This window comes from Myotis myotis, unplaced genomic scaffold, assembly GCF_014108235.1.
Source record: "Myotis myotis isolate mMyoMyo1 unplaced genomic scaffold, mMyoMyo1.p scaffold_m19_p_1, whole genome shotgun sequence".
Taxonomy (NCBI): Eukaryota; Metazoa; Chordata; class Mammalia; order Chiroptera; family Vespertilionidae; genus Myotis; species Myotis myotis.
Window position 1 is genome coordinate 69338431 of NW_023416313.1, and position 18130 is coordinate 69356560.

Sequence of the window (18130 nt, forward strand, 5' to 3'; positions counted from 1 at the left end):
AACTTGAATATAAGTTCCTCCCTAATATGCATACACAGAGAACATTTTTTGTGGTTGGTTGCTTTTAAGAACCTTGGGTCACTACTCTGAAACCCTGCATTCTGCATTTATCAACTAATCACAAATATATCTAAAAATCAAAAATTATTTTTTTTAAAATAGCTGTAGAATACACTATGGTAGAGGCAAGCCACAATTTATTCAAATATTCTCCTTCTGATGGATATTCAAGTTGTTTTCAAATAAGGTGACCAACCAGAAATGGCTACAACTGACAAAACAAGCTATGGTACAAAAAGGCAAAAGAACTGAAAATACTATCAGAAAATTCACTACTACCTGGAAGATATCTAATTGTTCCTAGCATATTTTTAGTCAGAATTATTATTCTGAATATTTTTTTCTGAGATGTGATTATATATCCTAATGTTTAAAAATATAGGTTATATTTTTAGTCATTAATTTGTATTTATACATTCTGTCCTTCAAGGATTCTTTATAAGATGTTCTATCTATGACTACCATCTTTCTCAGAAAAATTCAGACAGAGCCACCAGACCAAATTATATCGCTGTGTTTATAAAAGTTCTTCGAATTTTGAATGGGATGTTTAACTGAGAACCTTAAGGAAATGTAAAAAAGACTGGAGGTTTAATTATAAACACCTTAGAGAAGCTGCTCTTAAAGAAAATTAATTTCCATACAACAACTCACAGTAAATATAAACTAGCATAATAATACTTATACTAGTATTATACAATCTATTCATTTAGTAGTACGCTATAATATTTACTTTGCTAGCCTAGTTCAAGTAATTATTTCTATTCCAATATAATTTTTAAAACCCACTCACTTTTTATATAACCTATAAATCAGACATTTTAATATTTCAATGGAAAGCACTTCCACATATATCAAAATTAGCAATCTATATTATTATTAATAAAATATATACAAAGCTTTCCAGAGAATCAATGTCAAATAGTCATCCATAATCATAATAGCACTTAACTAAGACATTATCACTGGATTTCCTACTTATATATATATCCTTTCTTCAGCTTTATGTAAAATACAGAATATTGGTATTCTTCATTTCTTTATTTTTTTAATTAAAATATGTTCTAGGAAAAAGGCAGACTTATAGTAAAGGTAATGAGTATAACTTTTTTCTTCTACTTTCATAAAAAACCATCACAGGATAATAATGCTGTAAGAAATACAGAAAAGAAGGTAGCTAAATCACTAAATAGCCTATCTGGAAGTAAAAATCTCTAGCTTCATAAAATATAATACTTATAATTAACATTAAAATACCTGAAGGAAATCCACCACCAAAAAATATATTAAACAAGTCTTCTGGAGTTATATCAGCTTCACAACCTCTATGGAAATTAAATCTACCATTGTTTTGTGGATTACACGCTTGTTCTTCATTGCCTGTGAGGTCATACTGTTTTCGTTTTTCTGGATTACTTAAAATAGCATAAGCATTTCCAATCTCTGAAAAAGTAATGAATAAGAGTTGGTAAGCAAAGTTTTTATATTACAAGACTGCCCCATATAAAAACTGTCATGTTAACAAACAATAACAAAAACTACTTGAGGCTAATCAACAAAATAGTAAAACAGTAAAACTTTCTTGTAAAGATATTATATTTGCTTGCAATTGCACATATTACTACCTCCCAATACAATTTTTTATAGTAGACAGGCAAGTAGACTGCCTTAACTGTAAGGAAATGTCCATCTTACTTTCTTACTATTGGGCTTCATCCCCTAACATTCTGCTTCTTCATTTTTGAATATCCTGATCTAGTCATTCATTATTGCCATTCAGACCAATAAAAATAGTCAGTACTACTGCCAGGCTCTGAACCCCAAACCTTAATATATTATTCATTATGATGCCCACTGTACAGATGAGCCCCATAAGGCTCATGAAGGTTAGGAAACTTGTTCAAGGTCAAAAAAACTTTTTAGCAAGTAAACTCTATGCAACCTACATCATAAATCTTTTTTTTTTTTTTTGCACACTCCAGCCCAGAATGAGTTATTTTTCATTCTATTTCTGAAAAATTTATTCCTCTTAAAACTGTAAACTTCATGAGGGAAGAAACTATGTCTATGTTTTCACTGCATTATTCCAATAGTTCACCATAAAGTCTAAATTTGTTATTTAATATATTTTTATTGATTTCAGAGACAAAGGGAGAGAGATAGAAACATCAATGATGAGAAAGGATTATTGATTGGCTGCCTCCTGCGTGCCCCCAATTGGGGATTGAGCCACAATCTTGGGCATGTGCCCTGACTGGTTATCAAACCATGACCTCCTGGCTCAAAGGTTGACGCTCACCCACTGAGCCAGTGGCCGGGCCTGAATTTGTTTTTAAATGAATCCAGATAGTCTCTAGTTTTCCCATCTCACTTTGTTACTTTCTTCATATTTATTTATAAAGAATTCTCTCTCTCAGACTCCCGTATCCAAAACAGGCAATGGTATCAGAGTAACCACTTCATAAGTTATATAAATGTCTAATGACTACGTTGTACACCTGAAACTAATGTAATATTGTATGTCAACTGTAATGGAAGAAAAATTTAAAAAATTCATTTTTAAAAAAGGCAATGTTACATAGGTTATGAAAATATCTTAAGGTAATTAACAAAAGCAGAAACTACCCTATTCTCATTCTGACACTTCTAATCATTTCATAAATATAGTTTCCTTCTTAAACTAGATCTCATAAACCTCTTGCAATATGGGATATTTTAAAAACACTTTCTGAGTCCCTTGTGGTGGCTGCTATAGGTACTGTGCAAGCAAACAGATGCTCATTAGGCAGTTGTTTTGGGCTGATCACCTATCACACTGAAATTAATGATACACAGATACTCTGGAACTTTTCTTCCGATAGGGCTTCTTAAACCTGGATTTCAAAGATATGTCTCTGATGGTATGTATGTAAACTCTAATGTATGAAAAATTAGGTGGATGATCCATTTATCTGAAAAGGTGGTACAAAACTTTCTTCAGATTCTCAGGCAGATCTATGACTTAGAAATATAGCTATCATTTATAAAGTTGCTCCAGTGTGGAAGCATAATCAGAGATCCAAACAATGTACTAACAAACAACACCAAGGTTTTAACCTATACCTACAAAAAAAAATCTATCAGTATCTGTGGAAGTTGTACTTCCCGTAATAATATCAGTTTTAGAATTTAACCTCTATTCACTGAATGGACTATTTCAAGTAATTTCATAATGCTATTACTTTTTAAACTAATATATTATCAACCCAATTCTATTTTTAAGGTTTTACTTTTTAAAAATTTCCAAACATTAAGATATTTTGTGTTACTTGTGAAATACTTTCATAATCCATAAGTATATATGTAAAACAATTTATGTTATCTACTGTGACTAACTTTCTATTTATTTACTTTGTGGTACAGCATAATCAAAATTTCTTTCAGTTCCTTATTATCTAAAGATTAAATCCAAAATTTATTTTGGTATTCAAAGACAAGATACATTTCTACCTCAGTCTCAGTAACTTCACAAAAGATACCTTTCACTTTACTCATTTTTCTTTAAATTAGTTTTTTATTTTGAAATAACTTTAGAGTAACATGAAGTAGTAAGAAATAAATAATAGATATCCCTGCACCTGTTATTTAATTTCTCCCAAAGGTAATATCTTGTAAAATTACAGTACAGTATCACAGATAGGGTACTGACTAGATACAATCAGGACAGGAGATTTCCATCACCATCCTCATACTGCCATTTTACAACCACACCGACTTCCTTCCCCTCCATCCCTTTTTTAACTACTGACAACCACTAATCTATTCCTTACTTCTAAACTTTTGGCATTTCAAAAGTTTATTACATAAGTGAAATAATACAGTATATAAATGAAATAAAATCTTCTGGGATTTCCGTTTTTCAATCAGCCTAATTCTTTTGAGATTCATCCAGGTTGCTATGGAAAACAATAGAATTCATTGCTTCTTATTTCATAATATGAATATATCACTGTTTCACCACTCAACCACTGAACAGCATCTGAGTTGTTTCTAGTCTTGGATACAAGTTTGGGTATAAACATAAATTTTTATTTCTTTGTGATAAATGCCTTGGAATGCAGTTGCGGGGCGGCATCTGAATAGTTAGTTTTTATGAGAAGCTGCCAAACTGTTTAACAGAGTGACTGTCATTTTACATCCCATCGACAATGTCTGAATGATCCAGTTTCTCTGCAGCCATACCAGTAGCTGGTCTTGTAACTATTTATCATGATATCATTACATTTATTTAGGTGTGTAAGGGTATCTCATTTTGGTTTTACTGTGCATTATTTCTAATGGCTAATCAATGGATGTTAAGATTATTTTCATATGCTTATTTGCCATTTGTATATCATCTTCAGTGGAATGTCTCTTCATATCTCTTACCGATTTTCTAACTAGATTATCTCTTTTTTTAAAATCTGAGTTCTTTATATATTCAAAATACTAGTCTTTATCAGATATGTGCTTGACAAATATTTTCTCCCTTCCTGTCGCTCATCTTCTCCTCCTCTTCATAGGGTCTTTGCAGAGCAAACTTTTAAAAAGTTTTGATGAAGTCCAACTAATCAATGTTTTTTTTTTCATAATCATTGCCTAGCCCAAGATCCTAAAGATTTGTCAGCATGATTTTTTGCTAACAGTTCAAAAAGTGGTGTTGTAAATTTATTCATTTTTAGTTTGTTCTTGGATAAAGCACAGATTTCGGTCAAGGTTAATTTATTTTTTTGCTTATAAACATTCAATTACTCTAAAAACCATTTGCTGAAAAGACTATCTTTCCTCTATTAAATTGCTTTTGCACCTTTGTAAAATATCAATTGGGAATATTTGTATGGGTCTATATGTGGGTTCCCTAGATCTAAGTCTATCCCTCTATAAATATCACAGGTTTAATAACTGTAGCTATAAAGTAAGCATTGAAATCAGGCACACTTATTCTATTCTTTTTATAAATCATTTTCTTGTATTCAGGTTCTTTGCTTTTCCACATGAGTTTTAGAATAAACTTACTTTTACTTATAAAATATCTTGCTAGAGGAAAAAAAAAGTCTTGCTAGGATTTTAATAGAATTGTGTTAAATATGGATATCAATTTGGAGAGACTTGATATCTTTACTATGTTGATCTTCCAATCAATGAACATGATATCATTACATTTATTTATATCTTCTCTGATTTCTTTCACTAGTATTGCATAGCTTGGAGCATACAAATCCTATACAAGTTTTGTTAAACATCAGACTATATTCTTGCTGATTTTCTGTCTAGTTCTATCAATTGTTGAGTGAGACGTGTTCAAATTTCCAACTACAATTGTGAATATGTCTATTTCTTCTTCCAGTTATATTAGTTTTTAATTTACATACTTTGCATCTCTGTTCTTCGGTGCATACACGTTTATATTGTTATGTCTTCTTGAAGGGCTAACCCTTTTATCATAACATAATGCCCCTGTCTGGTAATTTTTTTTCCCAGTACCAAGTCTACTTAATATTAACATAGCCACTCCTGCTTTCTTTTGATTAATGTTTGCATGATGTATCTTTTCCCATCTCTTTACTTTCAGCCTGTTTAAACTGTCATAAATGAAGTGAGTTTCTTGTAGATAATATATAGTCAAATCATTATTTAACTTTCTATCAATCTAATTGATATATGTGGATAATTTACATTCAATGTAATTACTGAGTTAGGGCTTATGTCTGCATTTTATTTTTTGTGGTTTTCTTTTTTCTAAATTCCTGTGAGTTATTTGAACTTTTTATTAGAATTCCATTTTAATTTATCTAGTATTTTCTGAGTGTACTTCTGTACAGCTTTTTGGTGGCTGCTACTGGTATTACATTATATGTACATAACTTATCACAGCCCACTGCTGTCTTCATTTTACTAGTTCAAGTATACTGTGGAATCCTTAATTCTCTTTCCTTTCCTTTATCCTTCCTCATTTATAATATAATTGCTTTATATATTTTCTCAGCAAACATTTACAACAATGTTATCGACAATGTTAAATATTTTTGCTTCAAATGTCAAACATAATAAAGTAATTCAAGAGAAGAAGCAAAGTATATTCCATTTACCCTTATTTTTCTTACCATGTTCTTTGTTCTTTCTTGATATATTAAGATTCCTTCTTTTACTATTTCATTTTGTTTAGAGAACTTCCTTTAGCTATTCTTTTAAGGTATATCTGCTAATGACAAACTCTCTTATTTTTCCTTCATCTGAAAATGTCTTGATTTCCCCTTCATTCCCGAAAGAATATTTTTGCTGGGTATACAACTGTGGGTTGACAGTATTTGAAAAATGTGCCATTTTCTCCTGGCCTGCATGATTTCTGATGTGAAAGTCACTGTCATTTGAATTACTTTTCCCCTATAAGTAAGATGTCATTTCTCTTTTGTGGCTTTCAAGACTTTTCCTTTGTCTTTAGTTTTCAGAGTTTGACAGTGGATTTCCTTGGGTTTATCTGTTTGGAATACATTTAACTTCTCAAATTATATAAGCTTATATGTCTTGCCAAGTATGGGAACTTTCAACTTTTTTTAGTACTTTTTCGCTATGTTCAGACTGGATGATGCTTATTTTTCTATTTTCCAGTTCACTGATTCTTTCCTCTACCATTCTGCTGTTTATTCCATTCATTGCCAGTTTTTATTTGTTTTTGTATTTTCAAGCTGTAAAAACCTCAATATGATTACTTATATAATTTGCTTATTTGCTCAGACTGTTTCTTTGTTGAAACTTATTTTTTCTAAATTTGTTTTAAGCATAGCTGCACTCACTCACTTAAGTAGTTATATGATGAATACTTTAAAATCTATGTTAGGCAATTCTAACTTCTCTGTCATCTCCAAATGTATTATCTACAATTGGCTTTAAATTCAGTTTGAGGTTTTCATGCTTATTTTGTCAGGTGATTTTCGATTGACATGTGATAACATGAGACTTTGTACCTTATCTGAAACTTGTTTTACCTGTCTCCCCCTGACACTATTCTGGTATGGGACAAGGGGATACCACCTTATTATCTGACATCTGAAAGGAGAGGCTCCTTATTACCGTTGGGCAGGGATAGGATTTCTAGTTTTCCATCAAGCCTCCACTGGTATATATTTGACTAGAAAGAATAGGGGTGCCTCATTACTACTCTCCAGGTGGCTTTACCATGAGGATGTGACTTTGTTTGCCTCTGGATGGTGGTGAAAGTCCTCTCTACTAGGCCACTTATGACATTACCCCAATGGGGAGGGGAAGGGGCACCTTGTTATTGCCAGATAGAACTGGAAATTTCAGCTCCTATGCAATCTTTTTTCCCACCATTCCAGGAGGGATGGGTGGGTGGGTGGGTTAGAGAATCTCATTATACATGAAGAAGGTGGCAGTCTAGGTTCTCTACCTAGCCTTTGTTAGTGTGGGTGTGGGTGTGGCCACAGTTTTTTATGTCTGTGGTATTCGGCTGCAGGAGAATGGCTATTGCTTAAAAGATTTCTGTCTTGCCAGTTTACCGTTTTCTATTCACTTGGCTAAGAGACATCAAGCTTTTCTTGGGGACTGTTGTGCTCATAGGTGTTTCTGGATTGTTTGCTTCTCTAGAATCCAGTCTTATATAAAAGACAAAATCAAAACCCGGCTAACTTACTGCCATGTTGTTCTTTGGATCCCAAGGTCTCTAGCCAGACTACCTTCCTCCACCTTTCAGAGTTTTCTTACGTGTTTTTTAAAAATATATTTTTATTGATTTCAGAGAAGAGAAAGGGAGAGAGAGAAACATCAATGATGAGAGAGAATCATTGATTGGCTGCCTCCTGCACGCCTACTGGGGATCAAGCCTACAACCCGGGCATGTGCCCTTGACCAAAATAGAACCCAGGACCCTTCAGTCTGCAGGCTGATGCTCTATCCACTGAGCCAAACCAGCTAGGGCTTTTATGTTTGTTTTTTATAATATTCAACTAGGGGCCCGGTGCACGAAATTCGTGCACTGGGTGTGTGTGTGGGGGGGGGGGGAGTGCCCCTGAGCCCAGCCTGCCCCCTCTCACATACTGAGAGCCCTCAGGCGTTGACCCCCATCACCCTCCAATCACAGGGTCGGCCCCTTGCCCAGGCCTGACGCCTCTGACAGAGGCGTCAGGCCTGGGCAGGGGACCCTCATTTCCCCCCATCACTGGTTCTGCCCCCAGCCCAGGCCTGATGCCTCTGGCCCAGGCGTCAGGCCTGGGCAGAGGACCCCCAGACTCCTCCGATTGCTGGCTCTGCCCCTTGCCCAGGCCTGATGCCTCAGCCAGAGGCGTAGACCCCCATCACCCTCCGATTGCCTGATCAGCCTCCGCCAGAGGTGTCAGGCTTGGACAGGGGACCCCCATCTCCCCCTGATCACTGGCTCTGACCCCCGCCCAGGCCTGAGGCCTCTGGCCCAGGAATCATGCCTGGGCAGGGGACCCCCATCTCCCTCTGATCGCTTGCTCCACCCCCCGCCCAAGCCTGACGCCTCTGACCCAGAGGCGTCATCATATCCCTCCAATCCCCAGCTCCGCCCCCCACCCAGGCCTGATGCCTCAGCCAGAGGAGTTGACCCTCATCATCCTCCGATCACCAATCACTGGATCGGCCCCTTGACCAGGCCTGAGGCCTCCGGCAGAGGTGTCAGGCCTGGGCAGGGGATCCCCAGCTCCCCGAGGTTGCAGGCTCCGCCCCTGCCCAGGCCTAACGCCTATGGCCTAGGCGTCCAGCCCGGGCCGCGGGGACCCGCAGTGGCAGCGGGGGGGGGGGGGGGGGGGGGGGGGGGGGCGCCGCGATCGCACGGGCTCCGCCCCTGCCCCTGCAGGACACCTCTGGCTGAGGCATCCGGCTTGGGCAGCGGGGACCCGCAGCTGCAGCGGCCCCGCGATCGTGGGCTCCGCTTTAGGCCCAGGCAAGGGACCCCTAGCTCCTGGGACTGCCAGCTTCGACCGTGCCCAGCTCCCATCGCTGGCTCCACCCCTACTTCCTGCTATCACTGGCCAGGGCGGCAAAGGCTCCTGATTCTCCGATCATGGCTGGGGGCAGGGCAAAGGCGGCCCTGGGGCGCCTGCCCCCCACCTCTTAGCTCCCCCCTGGGTTTCCGATCACTGTCAGTGGCAGGGAGCTTCTTCCTGCTTTCCCTTTCGCCTCCCTGCATTGTGCCTACATATGCAAATTAGCCTCCATCTCAGTTGGCAGTTAATTTGCATATAGCCCTGATTAGCCAATGAAAAGGGTAGCGCCGTACGCCAATTACCATTTTTCTCTTTTATTAGTGTAGATTGTACGTTAGTGTGAAGAATAGGGAAAAGTACATCTCCGTTTTGTTGAAAATGAAAATTTTCACTGATTTTTAAATCACTTGTGTCATTCTCATACCCAAGTTTCTACCATCATCTCTCTTCTCTAACCATATAAATCATATTTATCTTGAGAAAACTCTTAATTCTCACTTATTATATGAAGGCTTCCCTTATTACTCTGATTATAATGCTATTTTATCTTTCTTACTTTTCTTCAGATATCTTTATTCTATGTTTTGGTATTTAATTATATACAGTCTGGGATCCTGGGTAAATCAGTTAATCTCTCTAAGCCTTAATTTTCTTATTTGTGAAAGGAGGATGACACTGGTCCCCTAACTATTTCATAAGATCTGTATATACAAAAGGCTAATATGCTATGTGTCCATCCAGGTAATGACGTCATGTAGCAACACCCAGCTTCCTCTCCCTAGCAACTAGCCTCCTTGCAGTTTCTTCAGCTCAGGAACATTACTTGCTTTATAGCCAGGTGCAAACATTTCACACTATAACCAAATGTCCATGAAATGTTTTCCCATGCCTCATCTCATTTGATCCTCACAGAAGTCCTGGAGTAGGTAGATAGGAAACTGGGTGGAATCCTATTTTCTTTTCATTAGCTGGAAAACGGAGATTTATAAAGTTTAGAAACTTGACCAAACTAAAAAGAGGTAAGAAATGGTGGACCTTAAAAAATGACTTCAGGTTTTCTCACTGCGCAGAATATAGTCAAACACTGATGCAGTTAAATATTTTACCCTTTGTTCTCCCTGCGTGATCTACAATATAATCTGCTTCATGTTGATATTTACTGCTGTGTTGCTGACAATTACCTGAAAGAGAAGTTGGGGCGCTTCACTGGGCTGGAAAAAGTTTATCTAAATCAGAAAGCAGGTCTAATTAAACAAGTTTATTTTATATCTATAAAAGGCTAGGTTGACTCGCACATGCGCAATACATATAAAAGCTCTAGCTGGCACCAATCTCACGCGTGTGTTTTGATCTTTCATTGTTGATCATGAATTTGGTTGACCCTTCTATTATAGAGAAAGGGCGAATAGCGATATTAAAATATTTCTTCTAATTAATTTCCTTTCAATGTGCATGAAATCATGCACTGGGGCACTAGTATTTAATAAGCATTAAATAAAAAACTATAAAATGCTTGCCAAATGTTAGGTATTATTATTATTTCAAATGTTCTGTATGAGGCTTGACTCCCCTTTATGAATGACAAATTCTTTGAGTAAGAGGGTGTTTCATATTCTCGGATTGTCTATAAGAACTAGGCCAAAGAGTAGAATTGACTTCTTTATGTTTAGAGATACACTCTAGATATTAAAAATATTGAACTAACACAGGCAATATCTCTGATCCACTCTTATTTACCAAGCAAACATATACAGTTAATTCATATCCCTTTTATTACATTCATGTATACATAGAAAAACACAGATACTATTCAGATAGTGTCTAAAATATTTGTGAGTCTCTGAAGACAATGTTACTGTTTTGAAAACACCCATGTCAGAGAGAAGGGATGTATTTCAGTTAAGTATTGCTTTAAAGTGTGCTTACACATATTGTGCAAGTCACTCTCAAAATGTAAGTATATTATTCCATGCTCTGAGAAACTTACAATCCTAACTGTAAAGAACAAACAGCCACATGAACTGAAAGTCCATTTACTCTACCCTCCTTGATAGCAACCTTTTATTTTTAAAGCTTTACAAAACACACAAATGAAAATATCTGTTCTACCTAATTTAATTCCCTAAACCAATTACCCCCTCTTTTTCTAAGAGGAAATTAAAAGCAAATGGTTTCATGTTCTGCAAAAAGTGTTTTGGTAATTACAGAGCAATCAACCTATACTTACCTTTTATACAAAAGAAAAAACTATAGTTTTGCTTAGATTAAACAGCTTGGTATCCCCAAAACAGAAGTTAATATAGACTGGTTAAAATAAGATGACCCAAAAGGTAATGAAAAGATCCTGTGTGCTGGATGAATGAAACTTGTCATTTCTGTATGATGACACTAGATGTAAATATTTTCTAATTAACTGCCTTTACTCACCAAGCATCTATGGATGACAACCTGAGTTTTCTATGCAGTTTTCACTCAATGAAAAATGGGCTCATCAACAAACTCCCTATTCTGACCTTCTTTGGGATTAATTGGCATTCTGATTTATAGATAATCTCCTGTATACTGAATAATGTCTTTCCTCTAGAGATAAATCAACTTAGCATTTTGATAAATATTAACTTTCTAGTTTTGTAAAGCAGAGCATTAAAATCTAAAATATATTAAACCAAAGTACAACCAATCACCTTTGTTAAACCCCTTCTGGGTGTGTAGCTGGGGTGACATTTAATGCTGTTCAACACTTCAAAATGCAACACAGGCTGTAAAAATATTGGTAGATCTACTTATTGTTATTCCAAAACCAATAATGCTAACATGACTTCAATGCAGAAATGTGAGAAAAAAGCAGCTTAACATTCTCAACATGAAGAATGATATCACCAGTGATGGCGAACCTTTTGAGCTCAGCGTGTCAGCATTTTGAAAAACCCTAACTTAACCCTGGTGCCGTGTCACATATAGAAATTTTTTGATATTTGCAACCATAGTAAAACATTGATTTATATTTTTGATATTTATTTTATATATTTAAATGCCATTTAACAAAGAAAAGTCAACCAAAATATGAGTTCGCGTGTCACCTCTGACACACGTGTCATAGGTTCGCCATCATTGACCTAGACAGTGGTCGGCAAACTCATTAGTCAGCAGAGCCAAATATCAACAGTACAACGACTGAAATTTCTTTTGAGAGCCAAATTTTTTAAACTTAAACTATATAGGTAGGTACATTGTTATTAACTTAATTAGGGTACTCCTAAGGCTTAGGAAGAGCCACACTCAAGGGGCCAAAGAGCCGCATGTGGCTCGCGAGCCGCAGTTTGCCGACCACGGACCTAGCAGATCACAAACATGCCAATAACTCACTGCCGCTATGTTTTTAAATGTTTTAAAAGCAAAAAAATTAAATGATTTTAATTTATAACGTGAAAATCTTGCCTTAACTTTTGGGGCCATATATGCTAAAGTTAAATTAGTGTTTTTTCGAGTAAAGAAATTTTTCCTGTACTATCCAAGACACCATTAATTTAAGGAAACAGAGAAGGTTCAGTCATGGTGATTATTTTACTTTCACTTAGTACCACTTTGGTGGCTGTTTTTATTGGACTATATTAACAATCCCCAAACATATTTTGCTTGGCAACTTCCTTTAAGAAATAAAACCATTTGGAAACTGTTTTGTAGAAAGGATAAATTGAGTCCTCAACCTTTTAGAAATATTTTAAAAATGAGTATCTCCTTCCTGTTATTCCAAGATCCCAGCATTTATTTCACTGTAAGCATTATACTTGGCTCTATAAATGCCAAATTCATAAGAACAATCATAAATTTAAGCATTTTCCTATGAATTAGAAGTTATCTATTATGAGTAAGTTCTATGTAACAAAATATGAAATTACAAAATCAGTTATTTTACATTTATTTACTAAATTGACAAACAAAAATAGTATTGATAAATTAAGACAAATAAAGAGTAGGCAAGAGAAGTGAAACTAATTATTAAAAAGAAAAAAGTCACTTTAATTAGAACTACATATAAAAAATACAAAACTTGGCCAGAGTTAATAGAAATATAAAACCACTGGGCAGATAGCAATTCCAAGTAATTTCCCAATTCTAATACCTTAATGTTTCTAATATCTAAAAAACTCACAAAATCTGTATTTTCCTTTTAGTTCCCTTAGAACCGATGGTAATATGCTAGAGGCGCATCCATAATCATTATACGACGTGCACAGTAAATGAGAAAGCATGTTGCTTTCATGAAACCAAATTGCATTTGTTTGGCTCTTAGAACAAGTTAGTGAAGTTTTAAAGGATTTTGAGGACCCTTGCTTATGCTGGCTTCTCGGCACTAGTCTAAAGGCAGAATTTAATATTCTGAAACACTAAATGGCTTCTAAAAAGAGCTTGGTAAAATTGCTTTAAAGGGTTTACTTTACTTTTAAAAGCATCTGTTGCTCCAGGTGCATGGTTTTTGTCTGGATGAAACTTCAAAGCAAGCTTTCTATAAGCTTTTTTCAAATCTTCATCACCAGCATCTTTGGTAACTCCAAGTACTTCATAGTAATTTTTACATTTGTTTATGCTGTGAACAAGAGAGTGTGTTATAATGAAAATTTCAAGGAAGAAGTTTATGTAATAGCTCTAATGTTTTATTTATTAGAAGAGTATAAAGAACTGTCTGTGGACTGATTCCTCAATATCAAATGATAACTTATCCTATTAAGGGTTAATGCTTTGATCTGTTTTTCGACCAGACCATTCCTCCAACCTCTTCCCAGTCTAAGAAGAGTTGACCATGAGAATGTCCTTGGTGCAATTTATCACAACTACATAGAAGTAAAGCAAAATCCATAACGAATGTGGATGAAGGACAGAGCACAGAGGATAAGAACAACTTTTAAGCATAAAGAAATTCAATAATCCTCACAAGTACATTGTAGCTAAAGAATAGTATATGTTACACTCAAGAGTTTTGTTGTCCTGTAATGTATATCTAACCAAATACCAAAGCAACAGTTTAGTGCATGTAAAAACAATCACAGCACACTATGGTTTAAATGTCAAGGCAAGTCAATTCAGCTCGGCCATGTTAAAGAGAATTCATTGGTGAAAGATCATGGGATGCAAAAATGTTTGTTACTCCCATTTTCACTGTGATAAGCATATTCTTAAAGAGTACCTACAGTAAGTCCTCACTTGATGTCGTTGTGTGACTTAGCAAAATGATGTGTAACAAAACAAATTTTACCATATGCTAATTTACATAAGCAAGAGTTAAGTTCCTACAACATTTCATCAATGTTATAATGAAACAATGTTGAATGAATCATTATCCAAGGACCTACTGTACTTACATAGTTTATAACCCTAAAGATGTAATTGATTTAAAGCTGGAGTCTTTAAAGTATATTAGGAAAAGAAATACTCTAAATGGAACAGAGAACATTAATTTTTTTGGATCCTAACATTCTCTCACAACCTAAACATTTTTATTCACTAAAATCCAGGTACATCGTACACATTTTTATAGCAGACTTTATGACTCTAGATGTGTTCCATGTGTAAGTGGCTTGATGACAGAGGTAGTAACAGGTAAAAAGATATGAGGCATAATTGTTCACTGGCAGCAAAAGTGTTTCAAACACTGACTCAAAGTTTTCAAAGAAAAGAGACAGGATTGATCTTTTTTTTTAACTACTAAATATATTAATCATCACACCGCTTGGTACATGATAGGCTCTCAGTAAATATTTCTGGGATAAATGAGCCTAAAGCTCTTCTTTTATAATGAAATCATTTATTATTTGGTATATTAAATAGGGAGAAAAAAAGAGAGAAGACCTTATATAAAATTATAGAAATTTTTCCATAACACATAAATTAAAATCTGATACCCAGTCCTTCTTTAAAATAATGATAATTAAAATTGGATTTTTCTACTTTAGATAACAAATATTAACACAAGTCAATTTTATTTAATAAATATGACATTTTCTTTATTTGGTCCAGTAATATTTATTGAATACCAACTATGTCCCAGATAGTGTTCAGGCACTTGAGATATATTAGTGAACAAAACAGAGCACGATCCTACCATAGAAGAGACTCACTCTCCTGAATATTAGAAACTATGCAATAGAAAAAAGGGGAAGGGAACATTTATAGAACACTACTGTGTGTCAGGCACAGGCTTCTAAAAAGAGTGTAGTAAAATTGCTTTAAAAGCAATATCCATGCTCTAATATCCATTAAGAATATCCATGTTCTAATATCCATTAAGCTCTGAAAAACATTAAATTATTCTATAAATAATCTGGTTGCAAAAACCTGACTTGAACTCTGAAAGGTAAAATTTGACTTAACAAATGTGAAACTGCTACACAGTCTTCATATATCCCATTTAAGTGAATAGTTGTATGTTTTATTGCAGAAATGTTCCCATTAGGGTCCGAGCTGCTTACCAGTTATGTAACGTACAATGCATACTTCCTATTACCTTTCTAAACATGAATGATTCAAATTACAAACTATATCTGGTCCACTAACTTTTCACATAGAGAATTGTAGAATCTTATTATGTTGATTATTTTACACAAATTATCTCATTTACTCATTAGGCAGATATTCCTAATTAACCAATGAGGAAATCAAGGCTTTGAGAGGTTAAGTAAATTGCCAAAAGTCATATAATCAAGTAATAGATGGGAAGAAACCAGGACTTATTTCTTCAACAAAAATGTACTGAACATCTACTTTCTGCTAAATGCTGTTTCAGAGGCTATAGTGGGGAATAAAACAATCCAAAAAAATCCCAGCTCACATTCAATTTACAATTGGGACAGAACCAAGCAATGAACAGAGTACGTCACATGGTAATACATATTTAGAGAAAAATAAAGTGCAAAGGGGGGTGGGGAATGAAAGGTGAGGCCTGCTACAGTGATTAGGAAGGCACAGTAAGGATTCAAATATCAGTTTGTACAACTTGAAAATCCTGTTGAGATCCAGAATCAAGAAGAAAAGGAACCTCCTCAGACTCGAGAGTAACTATCTCCTTCCTTGCAATTTGCTTTTCCAATCAATGTTTAAACACACTTTCTTCCCTCTTAGATATTTTCAAATGTCATTTCTGGTGCCCAGAACATGCGTTCTCTGCCTCCCGTCTTGCTTAGTTTCCAACACTTCCTCAAACCTCAGCTTGGCTCTTTCTCTTCTCAAAAAATCCTCAAGACTAGGTTGGTGACCCTCTTATAGCCTCTCAAAACTCTTGGAACTTAGCCCTCTGCCAGCAATTACCTCCCTGTACTGCTGCTACCTGTGTACTTGTCTGACAACTCTTTTTTAGACTAGGTCCCTTGAAGGCGGGCACTGTGTCTTGTTCACCATGTGTGTTGAATGAATAGATGGACAGATGGATGACTGATTCAATTTGAGAGCAGAAATGGTGAGAATCCAAGTAATTTTTAGGCTAAAGGTGATATGTGCTATAATGCAAATGTAGTTGGCATCAGAACTCAATTTGGAATAAAGAAGAATCGACTATGAAACAAGGAATAGGCTAAAAATATGTCATACTACAGGAATGCAGAAAACAAGAGTAGTAAACCAAACACTGAACTATCCTAAAGTTATTACTATTTGGTTAGAATACATAAGATATTTAATTATGTACCAGACTAACCCTCTAAATTTGTTTTGTTGATAATTTCTGAGCACAAAAGGCTAGACAATACAAAAAAGCAGCCTAGGAAAGAGTTACTGAATAGTGTAGAAAAATTAGGTTGGAATTCACAATCCTCTAGAGATGGGTCATAAAGGTTAAAGAATTACCACAATGAGGAAGAAAAAAGTTAAGAAAATCAATTATTTCACTAATTCTGAGCTGTATCTAGCTCTGCCATATCTTCTCTGTACTAAATTTTTCATCATATATTAGAGGAGAAATCTTTGAGAAACCAACATAGAAGTATGAAGTCTACAATCACCAATGGAAAGCTGAAGGCTACGTATTTCAATACTCCAAATATAACTACCCTCAAAGGAAACATTGTGCAACACAGACAGACAGATCTGTCTGAGAGCTCAACACTGGAGAAGTATATCTGGTTCAGCCTTCATGTTTTCCTTTATGTGCATAAAAGAATAGTGGGTAGGGGAGGAGGGTCTTCTTTCAGTTCTTTTTTATATAACATAACTAGTTATTTAAATAGATTCCATGTTTATTAGTGTTTAAGGAAACATTTATTCTTGGAGGCAAAGGATTATTTATTTTATAAGTTTAACAAAATAATTTCTTTTCATTTAAAGAACTACAATTAAAGTCAAATCCTAATGAAATAAAAATGCCCATCATTCAAATTACTTAATAGCTGTACAGAAGTGTTTTGAATTGATAACTATAATGAAAGTCCAGTTAATGATTGCACACTGATCTTGAAAATTTTAAAATAATAGATGGGCTTTTAAAAATGAGATCTTAAAAATCTTTCATATTAGATCCATGACACCTTTTCCTCAATTTTTCAATATATTTCAACTCAAGGACAACAATGTGCTTAGTTTCACAGAACGTTACTTTTACAAAGTTATACCCTTTTTCTTCCATCTTACTGTAAGCTAGTCTTACTTATGTAATGAATGCAGCATTATTGCATGGCTTCTCCCATTGAGCCAAATTGTCACTGAGCAACTTGATTGCATAATCGTGCTAACAACAAGATAACATGGCTTTCTTCTGAAAAATCCCCTGTGTATAGGTAAAACAAAAACAAAAACATACAGCATGTAAGTGTTTGCTGGTGATCTGTTACCTCACTAAAGCAACACTTTGGAAGATGATATAAATAACTAGAGGCCCGGGGGGGGGGGGGGGGGAAGGGGGTCCCCTCAGCTCACTCTGCACCCTCTTCAATTGGGGACCCCTTGGGGGATGTCTGACTGCCGGTTTAGGCCAGAATCAGGCCTAAACTGGCAGTCAGACATCCCTCTCACAATCCTGGACCTCTGGCTCCTAATCGCTCACCTGCCTGCCTGCCTGGTCACCCCTAACTGACCCCCACCAGCCTGATCACCCCTCACTG

At 35.7% G+C, this 18130-nt stretch overlaps 1 protein-coding gene across 2 annotated transcripts in view; it reads right to left on the bottom strand.

The window, feature by feature from the left end:
* DNAJB14 (DnaJ heat shock protein family (Hsp40) member B14) overlaps window positions 1-18130 on the bottom strand; it is a 44796-nt gene that overhangs the window by 5088 nt on the left and 21578 nt on the right. For both annotated transcript variants that reach the window (XM_036340659.1, XM_036340667.1), the window contains 2 exons: window positions 13487-13632; window positions 1318-1503 (listed from right to left, as the gene is read on the bottom strand). In XM_036340659.1, coding sequence (XP_036196552.1) covers window positions 1318-1503; window positions 13487-13632 — 332 coding nt within the window. The remainder of the gene's footprint in view (window positions 1-1317; window positions 1504-13486; window positions 13633-18130) is intronic.